The sequence below is a fragment of the Misgurnus anguillicaudatus genome, chromosome 19, assembly GCF_027580225.2.
Source record: "Misgurnus anguillicaudatus chromosome 19, ASM2758022v2, whole genome shotgun sequence".
Lineage (NCBI taxonomy): Eukaryota > Metazoa > Chordata > Actinopteri > Cypriniformes > Cobitidae > Misgurnus > Misgurnus anguillicaudatus.
Genome location: NC_073355.2, coordinates 44,655,487 through 44,673,743, shown reverse-complemented (window position 1 = coordinate 44,673,743; position 18,257 = coordinate 44,655,487). Strand labels below are relative to the sequence as shown.

Here is an 18,257-nt window from a genome sequence, read left to right as displayed (position 1 = left end):
TTAAAAAAAAAATACAGGCAAGAGACCTCACCCAACAATGCATATGTTTTACAAGACACCACCAAACATACAAGGCTGTCTCCTCCCATGAGGCAATGCAGCGGCTGGTCTCGTTTATTTAGGGCAACACTTATACAGTAACTATTCTTACTTTTGCTATTTTTAAGATAGACTGTGGTTTTACGTAAGAAAGGCACACGATTGAATGTTGGGCACAACAGTGACTTACTCGACTCTGGCATGCAAAACAGTTTATCACAGCGAGAGCATTTGAGGTCAAGATATTTTTTTTACCTCATCTAAATTTTGTCTAGTGCTTGTGTCAAAGATGGGAGGTGGATCGTTCCTGTTATGGAGTACATTTTAAGCTCTCTGTGTAGCATAAAAATTAACATATTTTGTTGTCATTTAGGAAAGAGAGGAGTTTTATTCAGGCACTTTTAGCAAGGATGGAAAAAAGGATGGAAAAAAGAGAGTTAGTAGTTGCAAGCGTTGATGTCAATACCACCTATATAGAGGATGTCGAAACAAGACAAGACAAAGACTTTGGGGGGCTAAGACCAAGACAAAACCGAAATCAAAGAAAGTGGAGACTGAGACAAGACCAAGACCATCAAAAAATGGATGCATTACATCTTGGATATTGTGGGCCTTTATTAATTTGTTGACGGATTGCTTTTTGGACTATCGCAAAGTAACGAAAGAAATCAAATAAGAAATAAGTCAGTGATTGCTTTTAAAGCCAGATGTTTTACATCTATTAATGATGTTATAACACATAAATCAGACAATGCATCAGCAATTTAGTGTAAATTCCACAATTGACCTATGGCTAAGCCACGCCCCCTCCACTCACTCGGAAAAACAATCAACATTCGGTGATAGGCGCTATGGCAGCTGTCACAGTAGGAGACATTTCACAGGAGGAAATTGATGATTTTTGGAGACAGAAAGAATATATCATCTCGAAGTCACCAAAGGGGCCTTAACTATGCATTGGAGTGTTATATCAATAATTTTATTGTTGAGAAGGTCGATGAAAAGCTTCACATGTAAACACGATAAACCGCATCATAATGCCATTATGATCAAATTAAATATGTACAGGTCTAAGTTGCATATGTTTCCATGACAAGCCTTTTTACCATCTTTATCAAGAGTACCTCTACGTTAGTTTGGTGCTACAGTGTTTACATGAGTCATTCTGCACAACATTGCTATTACAAATAACAAATAACATTTGTTATCTTGGTTATTTAAGGATATGTTAATGAAGCTAAGTGACATGATGTACAACGCAGCTAGAAGCTAACATTAACGTTTTCTAATGTTAGGCTAACGTTACGTTAGAGATGTTAAAGATAACGTTCAAATACGTTGTTCGCTTATCTTAAAACAGATGTAGACATCCTTGTTTAATTTATCCACGTTAAGTTGGTGTTGTGGTCTAACGCATAACTCAATCCCGAGAAGACACGTAAAGTTATCTTGGTTGAGATGTGGCTTGGGAAATGTTAAAAACACACAACGTCACCCAGCCTATCGGGATACCTAGTGTCGGAGTTGCATGTACCCCATGCACACTGTTTGACCATTTTAAACTTAAAATGACAAGAAAAAACATAAAAACAAATGAAAACTGACAATTGCAATGCATTTCAATGGACGTGTAAGCAGAGAATGTATTGGGTTAGCTATGCGCACTGTGATTGGTTCATCGCGTTTGGGGGCGTGGCTTAGCCATAGGTCAATTGTGGTCTTGATCGGTCTTAAAATAAAATCCTGGGTCCACTAAGTCTGAGACCAAGAAAAAGGTTTCTAATATGAAAACATTTTGCGTGAGAAATTATGAAAAAAATAGTGGTTGGCGATAAATAGTGGTCGTCGATTAAATTTTTTCCGATATGGATATTGGAAAAAACATTTGTTAGGCGTAATATTTTTTAAATATACCCTTTTTAAAGGGACACATCACCCATTTGCATTAAGCTTTGTATAGTTAGAACCCCAGTCATGTTTTTGAATGGTCATGCATCATTCCCTCTGTTTCCCCTGATACAGGAGATACAGATTTCAGTGTTGCACTTCCTTCTTTCAATGATGTAAAAATCATCATATTGCATCATTGAAAGAAGGAAGTTGAATATATTTGTTGAGGGGGTGAGACAACAAACACCCCTTTTCTTGGTCAAATAGGCACCAAATTCGAAATGTATGTTACATTTCGACTATAAATATGACACACTTTCAATAAAGATTAATGTTTCTACAGGTGAAATGCTCCTTTAAAGTGCACCTATTTCATTGCTAAAAAACAACGTTATTTTGTGTATTTGGTATAATACAATGTGTTTGCATGGTTTATGGCTAAAAACACATTATTTCCACATACTGTAAATTTTTGTTGCTCCATATTTCACTCTCTTCCTGAAACGCTTTGTGTCCCTTATTGGCCAGTATCTGTACATTGTGATTGGTCTGAATACCTCTGACGTCAGCAGGAAATGTGACGCTTCTTACCATGTTTGACAAATTCGCGCACAATGCAATACTAACAGGAGTTAACTTACAGGCTATAAGTCAAAGCGGGAGGAATTATGATAATGTCGGTCTTTACTAAATCACCAATTACAGGAAGTAAACTGTTGCCTACAATCCGTGTGTTTGTTGTAGTCCAAGACGATAGTCCAACTCGTGTCATCGTTTACTTTGGGGTTGTACCTTTTGCATATCTTTAACACGTACTAATACACACTTACACAACAAAGGAAATGTAAATTGGTGAATCAGACCATAGTTGCTTTTAAATACTACTAATACTAATTGTTACATAAAATATGAAGAGTTTCGTTGCAAAACAAGATAAATCCGTTTTTTTATTTGTTCAGAAATCTCGTTTTTTGGTTGTGCATTCCAATTAATATCAATTCAACTGCAGTTGGTTTGTTTTGATTTAAACCTTCATAACTTAAAAAATACAGCTAAGTAGCACCATAAAACAAAATAATAACATGATAACATAATAATAAACATGTTTTGACAAAAATGTTAAAAAACGGAATCTTGTTTTGCAACTAAACTCTTTATATGTAAGAATAAGACTTTTCTGCATCCGTGTTGTTGCCTGTAACACAACGTAACATTATGGTAAAGTCAGATCAGAGTTTAGTTTTACATTACAAAAAAGTTTTATTCATTACAAAAAAAAATTTAAACATTTTTTTTTGGCCAAACCGAAAAGATTTATCGGCTGATTTGATAATGATAAAATATTGTGGTGCTGCAGGATTATGACAAAAATCATACTTTTGCGATTGATGAATAATTGATTTTTACATTGAAGTTTTTTTTATGTGTAAATTCTAAACATCCAAAAATAAATAATATTATGTAAATAACAAATAATTATGGAAATTATGTTAGTAAAAATGGACACATCAACTTAACTTAATTTTTAAAATCTCTGATTCATACTGTATTTGGTGCCCAAACATACTGGCAAAGTGCACAGAAATGAGCACAAATGGACAGCTGGGGCTTTTGGCGATTGTGTAATTTTTTCCCCCTTAACTGTAATCCCGATTCGTTTTTTCTATGAATTATGCAGCCCTAAAATCAGTCACTGCAATAGATTTGCATATTACCACTAAAACCTTTAACTATCAATTTTATTGCATTACAAATTTCTTAAATTAACCACTTTAAAATAAACAGTAAAGGTAAAATTAATTTAACTTAAAAATGATTAGTCTTAATCTTTAAAAAAATATGATTTTAATTTTTTATTCAGTAAATTAAGACTTATATATTATGAGACTTTAAAATCCACATTGGATTTGTTTGGTTTCTTAATAGCTTGATTTAACAAGGTCTCATTGCCAAAGCTTTTGAGTCAAACATACTGTATGTCCAATTGAAAACAACTTTAGTGTCTAAAAGGAGGCTGTGGTTTAAAATTAGTGTTCAGGTTGATGTGAATAACTTGATATCTGCACAAATTTCTTCATTCTACCGTCTGCCATGTTTCCACAAGAGCTTTTTGCTCTCCGTCAGTGATTGATGCAGCTACTGTGAGCGACTGAGAGCTCTTTGACTCGGCCTGTAAATCCAAGGGGAGACTGATAAATCCTGAGTATTGAACTGAATACAGCACATCGCTCCAAAGAGCCATCAAAGTGGAAAAATTCAACAGCAGCAAGTGGGCGAGAAAAAAACCTTTGAGAGCTTGAAGAGGGGCAATCATGTGGATCATCCGAGAAACGGAGGAGAGTACGTTGCCCCTTGCCCCGTTTTGTTGATGATTAAAGAAAAACGTCATACTTTACAGCTTACAGCAAAAAGGTTAAATCAAGAGAAAAGAGAGCCGGTGCACTCAGTCGATGGTTTAGAAACAGAGATGTTGTTATGCAATGTTACGCCTGCACTCGCTGTACCAGTCTGAGTCATAAAAGTTGTAAAAAGCAAAGAAAAAAAACAACTTGGCTTAAAAAAAAGAAAAACGTTCAGAACACAGCGATATGAAATAAACTGAAGAACTGACAGATGTTTGGAAGCAAGCATCATGGGAACGTTTAAGGAGGCCATTTACCCCTCCCTCAATGAGGGCAGAAGGAATGCAGGAATGATGGAGGAAAAAATGAAACTCATCTCCTCAAGAGACTTAAATCCTCTTTGATTGAGGGGATGTGCTGGCAAAACGGAGCGAGATTCTCAAGGGCGACGGTCGCGCCATCATTTTCACTTGCCCTCGTGTACCAGCAGGGCAGCTGCTGCTGTGATGGTGCCAAAAGAGCTCAGAGGTTTCTTTAGCCTGCTAACTATAACCAATAGCTGCTTTCCAGATTTTTTGCAGATTTGCGCAAAACTTTAGCGTTATTTTCCACAAAAGCCTATTGCGAAATTATGACATTTCCATTAATTAATGATATGCGACTGAAATGTAGTTATTTTTTTCGTGCGATAAGTCATTCCAAACATCACGTCACAGTGTTTCCGCTATATACATTCTACTGTGGCGGGCCGCCATGCCTAAAACATCCCCGCCACGCCTGCGGTTGTGGATAGAAGGGATACAGCAAACGAAATCTCGCTGGATGACCACTGTTTTATCCTAATCCTTCAACCAAACCCAACTCTAAACACAAAATTTCACACGATTGTAGGATGTATTTGTATCTCATTTAGCCAGAGCCGCTGTTTTCATCCTAATAATCCTACCTCCAAATCTAATCCTTAACTTTTCGGCATTTGCTGTATCCCTTCTAGACAAAACCCACGGCGGCAGCTCGCAAAAAAGCTACAGAAATGTCCGCCCTGCCAGACTGGCTGTCTTAGAAATAAATTCCTTTCTGGATTCGCGTTGTTAACTCATTTATAAATAAATCTCCTAAAGTATCATAATTTCTTCCATGGGTTTAGTTTTATGAACAAATAGATTTAAATCAACAGAGGATGATTAGGCTACGTCTCTGTTTTGAGAAATAATAATAAAATAAATAAGCCTATACGAAATATGTTACACTTAAATAATAATTAATTAAATTGACAAAACGAATAAAAAGTATTTGAGTTTCTGTTTTTTTTTGTGACGCGCTGACCAAAGCAGCAGAAAGCACGTCATGTTTTTAATGATTTTAAATAAGCACACAGTTTTCTCCTTATTGTGAGTTTACACAAATAAAAATACATAATTTGAAGTTTCAAATATTGTTTTACTTTTATCTTTATGACTATAAATTTAGGGTAATTTAAGGTGCAAGGTCATCACGCATTTGATGTTCACCGGCGCATATACACGGACGCAGCGCAGGGCTGCGAGAAAAGACATGATTAAACTTTCGATTTAACATATTACGAGTTTTTTGGACATTCATTTGGAATCACTGTACTCATATTATCAACTTATCTGGTCATTAGTTATTCAGAATATAGACTATAAGCGCAGTAGCGCGCTGCTGACCGCTCAGCTGTCAATCAATCTTCTGTGCTTTAGATCGACACTCACAAAGTTTCACATTAAATGATATGATATTTGTCCAAAAACAAAACGCTAAATACTGAATACTACTTATATGCGACTGCAAGACATTAATAGTCGAATCTGTTTGTAAGGAAACTTACATTATTCCCGTGGAAGAGAAGAACGTTGGTAATAGAAACTTGAGGCAGACGGTGAGACTGTTTTATCTGTTTTCAGACGAAACAGCGGGGTCGGGGTACCCGCGGGTGAACCGCGTATTATTTGATGTAACGGGTGTAATAATAGGCTTTTCGCGCGTCATTTGCGTTGTAGATGCAGGTCAGAATAGACAAGAGTAAAATGCGGGTCCAAGACCAAAATTCGACTCGTTTTTAAATGGCCCCGTGCTTTGTGTTTAAGATCTGTCTGAAGACTGTTAAAGGTTTCTATTCAACTGCGCGATTTGCGGTGTGACCGGCTCGGGGTCTTTATGTCAAATGGTCCGGTGAAATACAATTGCTGCTGATGGATGTTCGGTCAATCACAGCGGTGCGGATTATCAAACAGGACTGTGCGTGAGTTTGCAACAGCACTGTAACGCTAAACACGAGCACAACATTAAAACTACAATGAAATATCCGAACTACGTAGCTGTGTAACGTTTTTTAATAAAATACATTTTAGATCAAACATAGAAAAGCAGTATGCTATAAATATAAGGAAAAGTAAATGACAGCATGAAAATGATAAAAATACATGTTAGTTTACTGTAGCCTATATTCTACTTTAAAAAAAAATAATGTACATTTATAATCATCATGGGCGCCCCCTGCCGCCACAGCTGAAAAAAATCCTAGAGGAAACACTGCGTCAACTAGGCCAGTGTTTCCAAACGTTTTTCCTGCCACGGCACAGTTTTGATAAGTAAAAAAAAACCCAAAGCATACCACTTTCACAATAAAAACAGATCTGCACAAACCTGTATTGTAATGCTTAAATGACTTGTCAAACTGGACTATTATACTGTATTAAACATAGTATTCACATTTAATGTGAAACTTGATCTTGTTTTGATTAACACAAATGATATCCTGCATGGAATTGATGACAGTGACACATGTGGCAGTGTTATTTTTCCACAGCACACCAAACATTTGGTCACGGCACACTAGTGGTTGGGAAACACTGAACTAGGCATTATTTTTAACCAAAGATGACGTAATTATTCAATTAATGCCAAGGAAACCCCTTAAAGCAGACACGCATTGAGATGTTTCTTGGAGGTTTTAGTACATATCGCGCCATCTTCAAATAATAATTAGGTGACCTAAATATGCGAATAAACTGTTTCCAATTCAGTTTTGCAAAATACACCTTTTCCGAATTTCCTGAAAAACCACTTCATGCGAGCGTAAAAACTTTTTGACGATATATGGTTTTCGCAAAATGGTTGTATTCACAATGTCAATTTGTGCAATTTAAAGAGTAAAACGTGGCTACACTCTAAAAATGGCTGGGTTATTTTTGACCCATAATGGGTAAATATTGGACAGAACACGTGCTGGGTTAAAAATTTACCCAATGATGGGTTATTTTAACCCAACTGCTGGGTTATTATTACCCCATGGTTGCATAACAACAACCCAACATTTTTAACCCAGCATGTGTTCGGTCCAATATTTACCCATTATGGGTCAAAAATAACCTAGCCATTTTTAGTGTGTAGTCACAAACAGCAATCTAAAACTTCAAGATTGCTATAAAAGCTGGATTAATATATCAATAGGCCTGTGGGAACATCAACATTGATGATGTTTGGAAATGCAAAGGCCATTTGAAAAAAAAAACTGTATACATCGAGATTTTATCTCAAATTTATGCAAATCTATTGACCCACTTATACACTTGACATCTAAGAGATTTGCAAACCTGTTAACAATACTCCAAAATTAAACTTCGGTTGTCTATTAATTATTGCCTGTAGTTCCTCATTACATCAAAGCAGTGTTTCTCAACCAGGGGGCCTCAAGATGACCGAAAATGATTCAGTATAAGACAAAACAAAGATTTAAATAAGCTAAAGCAACTAAAAAATATTAAGATATCTGTCTAGTTATGCCAAGCTCTAGTATATTTTATTGGGTAGAAATTATGAGTGGGAGGGCCTTCAAATTTTGTAGTGGACAATAGGGGGCCTTAAATTGAAAAAGGTTGAGAATCCCTGCATTAAAGGATCTTTTAAGTGTAACCATAGCTTGAAAAGATTGATAACACATTCATATCCCATACGACTACAACTATATCACTCAACACCCAGGTATTGGCTTTTCTTTTTTTGTTTGAACACACTAAGCAAGCATCTATTTTAACTATAGACCTGATATAGTCCGGCTACAAGTAACCCTTCAATTATTTAAGGTGCAAAATAACCTTAAATTTGGTTTCATGTCGTTTTTACCAAAATAAATTGCAACATGTATGATATTCCATCATGTAAGCAAAGTCAACAACAATGACAATGATTTAATTTATTTTTTGGGCTATTTAATTTTCACTGACATCCCAAATTTTGCCATGTTTTAGCCTAGATTTTGGGCTGTGTTGGGATGGCTATAAGACATCTTTTAAACTTAAAATTTCTTGTCAAAGGAAATCATTAACATAATCATAAATTCTTTGAATATAAAACAAGAAAAATTAGAAGATATAACCTAACTGTCACCTAAATTCTTTGCAGCTTTATACAAGACGCAAACCGGCTGAGATTTTTCAAACCTCAATGCACACATGCAAAGTATCCTATATAAATGTCATGTGCTAACCTTATTAGTATGCAGGCCCTACAGACACTACAAACCCCCTTTGTTATCCACCTCTTACATTAAGATCATCAAAGTTTGATTTCAATAATTGATTTCACTCTTTTACATGACCTTACTCGGTCAACATTAAAGATATCAAGATTATCACAAGACTGGATCACAGATACACTCATTATCCAAGAAACACTGACTGTAAATGTCTAACATGAATCACATCTTGTGACTGTGAAAAACTGTGAAAAAACCCAATGTCACAGAAATCTGAGGAATCGAAAACTTGCTTGATATACACCCCTAGAACAGCTTCCCAACAAGAAAACAACAAGTCAAAAATGACCACAAATATTTCACTTCAGCCCACCCATATATGCATTCTGCTTTTAAACTTAAATGATTTGAACTTACAAAAAAACATCTTACCTTTGAGCTGATCTGCTACCACGCTTGGTCCGATCCGTTCTGTGACCCGCCCATCCTCACGCAGGTACCGGTCATCCAAAAACTTGTCCGTGGCCTCAGACAGGTGCACCTTTCCAGCCACACCCAGTTGTTCCATGAGGTTGGCGAGGTTGACATCATTGGACCAGACATCGAACTTAAAGCGCTTCATGCCAAGGATCCCACAAAGCACTGTGCCCGTGTGGACCCCAACACGCATGTTCACCATCTCCTTCTTCTCCTGGCAGAACTGCTCGATAGCCTGAATCATTCCCAGGCCCATCTCCACGCAGCAGTAGGCGTGGTCGTCCTGTGGTTCAGGGCAACCGGCCACGCAGTAGTAACAGTCACCTAGCGTGCTGATCTTCTCACAGCACGTGAGCTCACAGAGGCGATCGAAGCGGCCGAATAAGTCATTGAGGAGTCCCACCAGGGCATGTGCTGATTTGTTGGCACTCATTTTGGTAAAACCCACAATATCTGCAAACAGAATGCTGACCGGCTCCATGCGTTTCATGTTGAAGGGTCGAAAAATGATCTGACCACGAGGTATCGACGTCTTCTTGCGTTTGGCGCTTTTAGGGCTGGAGGCACAGGCGATCGCTGCTCCCGTTGAGTACCGCTTAACCGAATTATCATTGTCATCATCGCCTTGCTTCATGAGCTCATCTGCCACCCGTCGAGGCATCACTGAATGGATCATTCGTTCCTTCAAGGCCTTTTCAACCTCCAAGTCTTTCCCATGCATGATGGCCTGGCCGACCTTGAGGAAGGTGCAACGTGACCTTACTTCACACATTATGAAAAGATGGATGCCGATGATGTGTGCGCAGAGATGTAAGATGGCTCTACCGGGAATCAGCCAGTAAAGAGTTTCCAAATGTTCCTCTGTGGAACCACTCCATCCATCCTCCCAAAACAAGTGCATCCAGCCGAGCATCTCGAAAAGCACAGAGTACAGCAAACCGAGCAGAAGGGAAGCATACAGTCGGACGTGGAGAAAACTGTAGAGCAATGAAAGCACTTCCATACCAAGGGAGAAGGTTCCTACTGGTGACATACAGGGGGCCACTGAAGCCCCACTCTTGGAAACATCAAAAGTGAGATTTCCACTCTCAGAACCATTGAGGTTGCCCAGATCATCTTCAACTTTCGTAGCGAGACCACTAAATTCACCAAAGCCTGACGTTTGGACCTGCGGTGTGAGCGTGAGGGCAAACGTGACCACGATGAGCAAAAGCGTGGCCTGGTTGTAGCAGCGGACGTAGAACTTGGTGAAAGTGAAGACAAACAGGAGGGAGCAAAGTAGGAAGAAAGACGCTGTGGGTAACAAGAAGACAGTCCGTTTACATCGATCAGCATTAGCGATAAAAAAAATTCCCCAGAGAAGGCTGGCCGCAGCAAGGTAAAGCAGCACACAGCGAAAGCGCCTTTGCGTCTGGGGGAAGCAGCGCTCGCGACAGGCCACCTCCAGGATGTTCGAGTCAAATCTGGGGTTCCAAAAGTGCCCAGCTGACCTCTCAAACAGCTGTGGCATTTTCCTCTGACTCCGCAAACCTTTAAACGCAGGTTTGCGGATGCCAGAGTCACCAGAGCCACAGCTGGAAGAGATGCTGTACTTGCAATGTTTGGAGCCCCCTAAGATGCTGCACATGGCACTGGCACCCAGACTCCCACGCTGCTGTTTGTGCACTTTAGCGCTGCTGATTCGCACGGATACCGGACCGTCTCCGCTGGAATCGCAGCTCGCTTCACTGTTGTGAATCAGTTGTTGGTGTTGTGGAGAGGCCATGATAACGTTCACAAACCAGACCTGAGCCTCGGACGAATGTGGAAAATTTGAAAACAGGCTGTTTGTATGGAAAAAGCAGCAAGAGGGAAAATGGGCAAAACAGTTCTGACGTCTTAACAGTGAAGAGTTTCCTTGTGAGTTTGGACAGCTTGTTAAGTTGATTATTTCACCTCATGACGTCAATAACACATACTGCTTCTGTTCTGTCTTATGTCGTGGAAGTATATCCAAAGTGCGTGGAATCAAAATGTTTTGGCACTCATGAATCTGCATTACATAATCACACCACAAAAATTAAAACTTGAGCTGAGGATTGTTGTTTTTGACTCCTTTCAATTCAATTTCATCCAAGTGCCACAAACTTTGAATAAATGAGCTATTATATATTTGTGCATGTTAAAAGTATGACATAAGGGTACAGATTAAGAGGGCTGTCACATAATAATGATTGTAGTAAGCTATGGCGTTCCTTTTCCTATCCAGCAAAGTATAATAAATAAAAAACTGTTTTGCTGATAAAAAATTAAACGTCATGCCTTACGTTTGCAAACTAACCCTCGTGGGAAAGCACAGTGTGGTTCTGCAGACCCTGCAAGCAAAAAACCTCAATCCGGTTTCCTAAAAATAAACCTTCCGCCCTCTTTTGTTTCCTAAATGCGTGTTCATTGGAAACTCCGCGTGCTCTTTATATTGATCACTAGTGGCACAGCAGTACAGTAATAAAAATATTAAATAATTTCAACTTTATTCAAATTATTAAATCTTAATTTTAAAATTTTTTCTATAGATCCTCCATGCGTTTCAATTTCGGATTAAACGCATATGAATACATATGAATGAACGTGTCCACTTTTACGCACAAGCCTACTTTTATCCCAGATAACTCCCTTTATGCAGATTTCATTACCAAACGTGCATCACTTATTTAGTCTTTTCCATACTACTTATTTAATAAACATTTACGCCTGAAAACTTCACCAAAAATTCATCATGTCGATGAGGAGTCAACTCTTATTGCATGCAGAGGTTTCTGTTCTGCTCTCTCCATAGACTCACAGTGATGAAATGCGTCTTTGCTTTCGCGTCAGGAGTAGTTTCCACAGTCGGGTTTCCCTGTAAGCTCCACAAATCTTTGTCTGTGCCGGTTTCTCGGGTTTTCCCGAGCTTGTCACTGCTGATAGACGCCGGTGTTGTGAGCATCTCATGGCTGTGTACAGTATGTGGTGCGCCGGTGCGCGTCAGCAGATCTCCATCTCCCGCGTCCATCCGACGACTGTCTGTACCAGTCCAACAGTCAGAGGCGGAGATAAAGAGCTGCGTGCGCGTTCTGGAGGGAGACAAACAGAAAGGTTGCGAGCACGCACGCACATGGAAGTACGCTGAACCGCAGTGTGCGCGTCCGTGCGCGTCCCTCTCCGGTAAAGCGCGTCCTCGAGAGCTGTCGTAAGGGTGGGGGTTCCAATCAACGTGACGTTAATGCAGGGGGACACACCGCTGTCAGACTGAGAGCACCAAATCAAACCAGCCAAACCAATATAGGTGTTATATTCACATACACACATATGTTTGTCTGTCTGTCTGAAATCATAGCTAGGCAAGAATCACATCTATCGATTTATGTATGTATTTATCTGGCTAGCTGCCTGTCAGTCTATAAGACAGACAGACACACCGATACATACATTTGAAAATTAACCATGGTTTTATTGTGGTAAAAGTGTAATAACCATGTTTTTTGGTGTATTGATTACTATGAGCAAAACCATGGTTTTACTACAGTAACCATGTTTTTTCTGTAAGTGGATGGATGGATGGATAGATAGATAGATAGATAGATAGATAGATAGATAGATAGATAGATAGATAGATAGATAGATGGATGGATGGATGGATGGATGGATGGATGGATGGACGGACGGGCGGGCGGACGGACGGACGGACGGACGGACGGACAGACAGACAGACAGACAGACAGACAGACAGACAGACAGACAGATAGATAGACAGATAGGCAGACAGACGGATGGATGGATGGATGGATGGATACATAGACGGACATACAGACAGACAGACAGACAGACAGACAGACAGACAGACAGACAGACAGACAGACAGACAGACAGACAGACAGACAGACAGATAGATAGATAGATAGATAGATAGATAGACAGACAGATAGATAATAGACAGACAGACAGACAGATAGATAGATAGATAGATAGATAGATAGATAGATAGATAGATAGATAGATAGATAGATAGACGGGCAGACAGACAGACAGATAGATAGATAGACGGGCAGATAGACAGACAGATGGATGGATAGATAGACGGACATACAGACAGACAGACAGATAGATAGATAATAGACAGACAGACAGATAGACAGATAGATAGATAGACGGGCAGACAGTCAGATAGATAGACTGGCGGACAGTCAGACAGATAGATAGATAGATAGATAGACAGGCAGGCAGACAGACAGACAGATAGATAGATAGACGGACAGAAAGACAGATAGATAGACGGACGGACAGAAAGACAGATAGATAGACGGGCAGACAGACAGACAGATAGATAGATAGACAGACAGACAGATAGATAGACGGGCAGGCAGACAGATAGATAGATAGACAGGCAGACAGACAGACAGACAGATAGATAGATAGATGGACAGAAAGACAGATAGATAGACGGGCAGACAGACAGACGGACATACAGACAGACAGATAGATAGATAGACGGGCAGGCAGACAGACAGACAGATAGCTAGACGGACGGACAGAAAGACAAATAGATAGACGGGCAGACAGATAGATAGATGGGCAGACAGACAGACAGTTAGATAGACGGGCAGGCAGACAGACAGACAGACAGACAGATAGATAGACGGACGGACAGAAAGACAGATAGATAGACGGACAGGCAGACAGACGGACAGGCAGACAGATGGACGGACAGACAGATAGATAGACAGCAGCCAGATAGATAGACGGGCAAGCAGACAGACGGACGGACAGACAGACAGATAGACGGGCAGACAGATAGATAGACGGGCAGGCAGACAGACAGACGGACGGATGGACAGACAGATAGACAGAAAGATAGACTAGATAAAAGACAGACGGACGGACGGATAGATAGATGAATGAATTACAATAAATTAAAAATAATATTAACAAATTGAATGATCTATTTTCTGAGTCAGGTCATGTTGACCTGAACGATAAGCTTTTTCCATCGTGTTTTCCGTGATGCTTGCCAAATTCTCCAATTTTGTAATTAAGCGTTGATCCCGGTTTATGAAATTATTCCCAAAATAAACCATTAATCCATAATCCATCTATTTCCATTACAGACTCTTCAAATTGTGTTCAAATTGTGCTTGAATCATATCACCTTTCAACTGAATCAAACTTATTATGTTGTTCTGGAAGTCAATGTGTGGCTGGGATGCTTAAATAAACCTCAGGAAGAGTGAATCAGAGGAAATCCCCGGAGAACTGCAGCTGTATCCGTCACAATAGAGCAGATCTGAGGACACACACACACACACACTGACTGTATACACGATAAACAAACAGTTTATTCTTAGTCAGCTGTATAAACAAGATTTGCTCTGGAAAAACCATTGAAGGTAGGGCATCATTAAAATCTCCAGATATCACTTCAGACACAAACATGTCAACAAAGTTTTCATATGTATAAAAAAGGTGTAATGAATAAATAAACACACTGTGATACATAACATTGTATTTCACAATAACAAGGATGTCATGAAAAATTGTCACAAAACATAAAAATCACAGCCAATAGTCACAATGCAAATTTATTCCTCATCCTGCAACACTTTGAAGTGAAATGTGCCACAGACAGGCAAGCTGTCTTATAGGATTCAGCATTGAAAAACTCTGTTTATCATGACCCTGTATGCTTACCTCTCTGAGTTGAAGTCACGACTGTGATGGTGCAATGCAGTTTCCAGACCTGTTCTCCAATCACATTTCAGCAGCAGGGAAACCTCGGTCTGTGTAAATGTCTTTTCATGGGTTTGTTCAGGAGGAGCCTGATGTACCGTGGGTTTCCCTTCACTCCGGGGGGAAAAAGCACAGCAGTTTGTCTGATAGATGTGATCACTGGACTGTGTCTTCATGCATACAGACAGGCCAATGCCATTATAAAGTCATTAAGTTTAATAACATTTGCCCATGAGATGCTGGCTTTATTTTGCTATCGAATGCTATGTTGCACATTTGCTTCAAAAGCATAGCTGCACAATGGCCTGTTATCAATATTGTTCAATGTTAACACGTCGTAGAAACAAAATACATAAATGTGACAGAGGAATCTCACTGGTTAACATATAAATCATGAAAATTCATTATTAACACATTTGATCTCTGTAATGTGATGCATTTATAAATACTAAAGGAGTAAAAAAATATGCATTCAAAATTATTGTAATGGTGCAGTCTGAATGGGAGTCTTCGGTGTATAATATTATTATTAACTATAATTGCTTTCACCTTTTTATATTAAACAGTTACAATTATTATATTGCAGGGTAGACATTGACTTTATACTTAAAACAGTAGCACAAAACAATGGCTAATTTGGTTAACACTAACTAGGTGACATATGGTATTATTTCATATTCAGTTTCTATTTTATTCATCTCCATCCCAGACAGGTCTTGCACAATCGTTTCTCACCTCAGTGGATTTTGAGTGTAATGCGTCTTCTCACATTTTGTGCTCACTCTGGTGGACGGCCGGTGCAATTTCAGCACTTGCGCTCATTTAAAATCACTTTAAGACACTTAAAAGTATGCATGTTGCAATGGCTTTCTACATTAATAACGACCACCAGGATCGTCCCATCTTAACACATCTGCGAAAGACACAGCAAAGAGCTTAAAACTTACCTGGATTGTCTGAGGTAGGATCAAAAAGTGACCCTGGTATTTAAGTAAAGTCCGATATTAAATGTGTTCTCAGTTTGTCACACCACATAACAAATGTGTTATTAACCACCTTGTCAAATTTGAAGGAGGATAAAAACGATACGTAAATAAAAAAGTTATCAACAGAAAGCTGCCTGTAGGCGGGAAAGCTGCATGTAGGCTTGTTCGACTTCATGCAGCGCCGCGCTAGAACTTAAGGCGGATGACGTCAAAGTACCGCGAGAGGGAGACGAAATGAGACTTTGTGTGATTTCTCGAATCGTTTTCGTGGTACTTTGACGTGACTGTCGGTTCTTGCGGAACCGCATGAATTCGAACAAGTTTTGTGTCTCTCTCAACTTTCAAATACCGCTACTACCGGAATGGATACTCGCGATAGTGTTAAGGGCGGGGCCATATTCCATTGCATGGAGCCTGGACCCTACTGAAAAATCCAGCGAAGACTAGCATAAGCTGGAGAGCTGGTTTTAGCTGGGCTCCCAGCTTGGCGTGGTCCCAGACCTCCTGTAAGCATTGAGGGACCCCTTATAAAGCACAAAAATATAAATTGGGGGAGGGGCTGGTTTTTATTACAACTAAAATACTAAATTAATTTAAAATTCTCGTGCTTCCTGCTGAAAAAACCAGCATACCAGCAAGACCAGCATATGTTGATTTTTGGTGCTGGTTTGCTAGTGAACACCAGCTAATCAGCACCAGCTAAACCAGCACCAAACCAGCATTAGCACCAGCTATACCAGCACCAAACCAGCATTAGCACCAGCATCCCATGCTGGTCATACCAGCAAGATCAGCATATGTTGTGTTTTGGTGCTGGTATGCTGGTGACCACCAGCTAAACCAGCATAGACCAGCATAATTCCCATTCTGGTCCATGCTGGTTTGATGCTGGTTTTTTCAGCAGGGCTGTGCTGCCACAAAGCGATACTGTCTATAATTTGTCCCAATTTCGCAATAAACAAATAAAAAATCTGTCTGTAATAAATGTAAACTCTCAAGTGCGCCTCATGCTGTTTTCTAAAGGAATTGACAGAATATCTGCCTGTTGATTATTTTCACCTTGTTGACGGTAAGAATCTTTAGTTATTATCTTTAGTTATTCCCTTGCTGATCCATGCTGGTTTAGCTGGTGGTCACCAGCATACCAGCACCAAAACACAACATACACTGGGCTTGCTGTTATGACCAGCGTGGGATTCTTGTGCTGGTATGCTGATGACCAGCTAAACCAGGCCTATGCTGGTTTTCCTGGTATGCTGGATTTTTCAGCAGGGTTATCTTTAGCAATTTAGTAATAGGGTTAGGGGCTTTGAAAAAAAATCTTCTCAAACTATTAATTCACACTAATTCGAGGGGTAAAAATAGTTAGGGTTTGAGGTAATGGTAATTTGGGGTTTCTTTGATTAAAATGTTGATCCAGGATTACATTTCACCTTGTGTAATCATGGCGACCCTATAATTACGGGGGAGGGGGGGTTAGCTAGGGGACCCTCCATAATCTTTGGCATAATTGGAACACTGGTGTAACTTCACAATTCAGTAACTCCTTAGATTTAGCCTGGCTAACACCAGACCAGTCTCATAAATCTCTGGTAACCACATGCTCATTTTCTCGTATTTGAGGTGTGGTTTACAAATGCCCAGAGCCATTTATTGGCTGCTACGAATGTCTATTAAATGCGTCTGTACGTAGCCAATCGTTTCAATTATACCAGATGACGTATGTAGAGCGACATAAATTCAAACATCAACAACTGTTATCGGGTACATGTGCACACAGCTGAAAGCTATGCAACTAAACCGGTAACTGTATATTGATATTGAAAAGCAACACAACTTAGTGGCACTGTGAAAACCACAGTAGAGGCATAATGACAATATGATATTAATTATTACCACTTACCATTTATAAGTTAAATGGACTTCGTCGAACACAATGCATAGCAGGCTGGTCCTATAAAACTCTGTGGCTAACATGTCTTGCCATATCCAAACATCCTTTTTGGATATATAAATGGTTTAACTCCAAAAGTTGCTCTTTTTTTTTAAATAAAACTACTTAGAACACTATCTAAGGCTGCATCGAAAAGTAACTTCACGTCTGCTGCCGTGTTGGATAAACAAAACTGCTTCACTGTGTCGTATAGACGTCTTCATCGTCTTGCTGCCCCCTCCCCGTTCTGTGACTGGTTCCCTATTTCATGGGAAAAATTGGTCCATAGTTTCCATGCTAGACTTGCATTGTGATTAAATTTGCGTGCAAGGCAGCATGGGGAAGCCCAG

At 39.5% G+C, this 18,257-nt stretch overlaps 1 protein-coding gene across 1 annotated transcript in view; it reads right to left on the bottom strand.

Annotated features, from left to right (window-relative positions):
• The window catches only part of LOC141351186 (adenylate cyclase type 9-like), an 84,252-nt gene extending 71,636 nt beyond the window's left edge, over positions 1-12,616 (bottom strand). Inside the window, exon 1 of the mRNA XM_073857746.1 lies at positions 9,202-12,616. Within this exon, the coding sequence (XP_073713847.1) occupies positions 9,202-11,011 (1,810 nt within the window). The 5' untranslated portion in view covers positions 11,012-12,616. The remainder of the gene's footprint in view (positions 1-9,201) is intronic.
• Between the last annotated feature and the right edge of the window lie 5,641 nt (positions 12,617-18,257).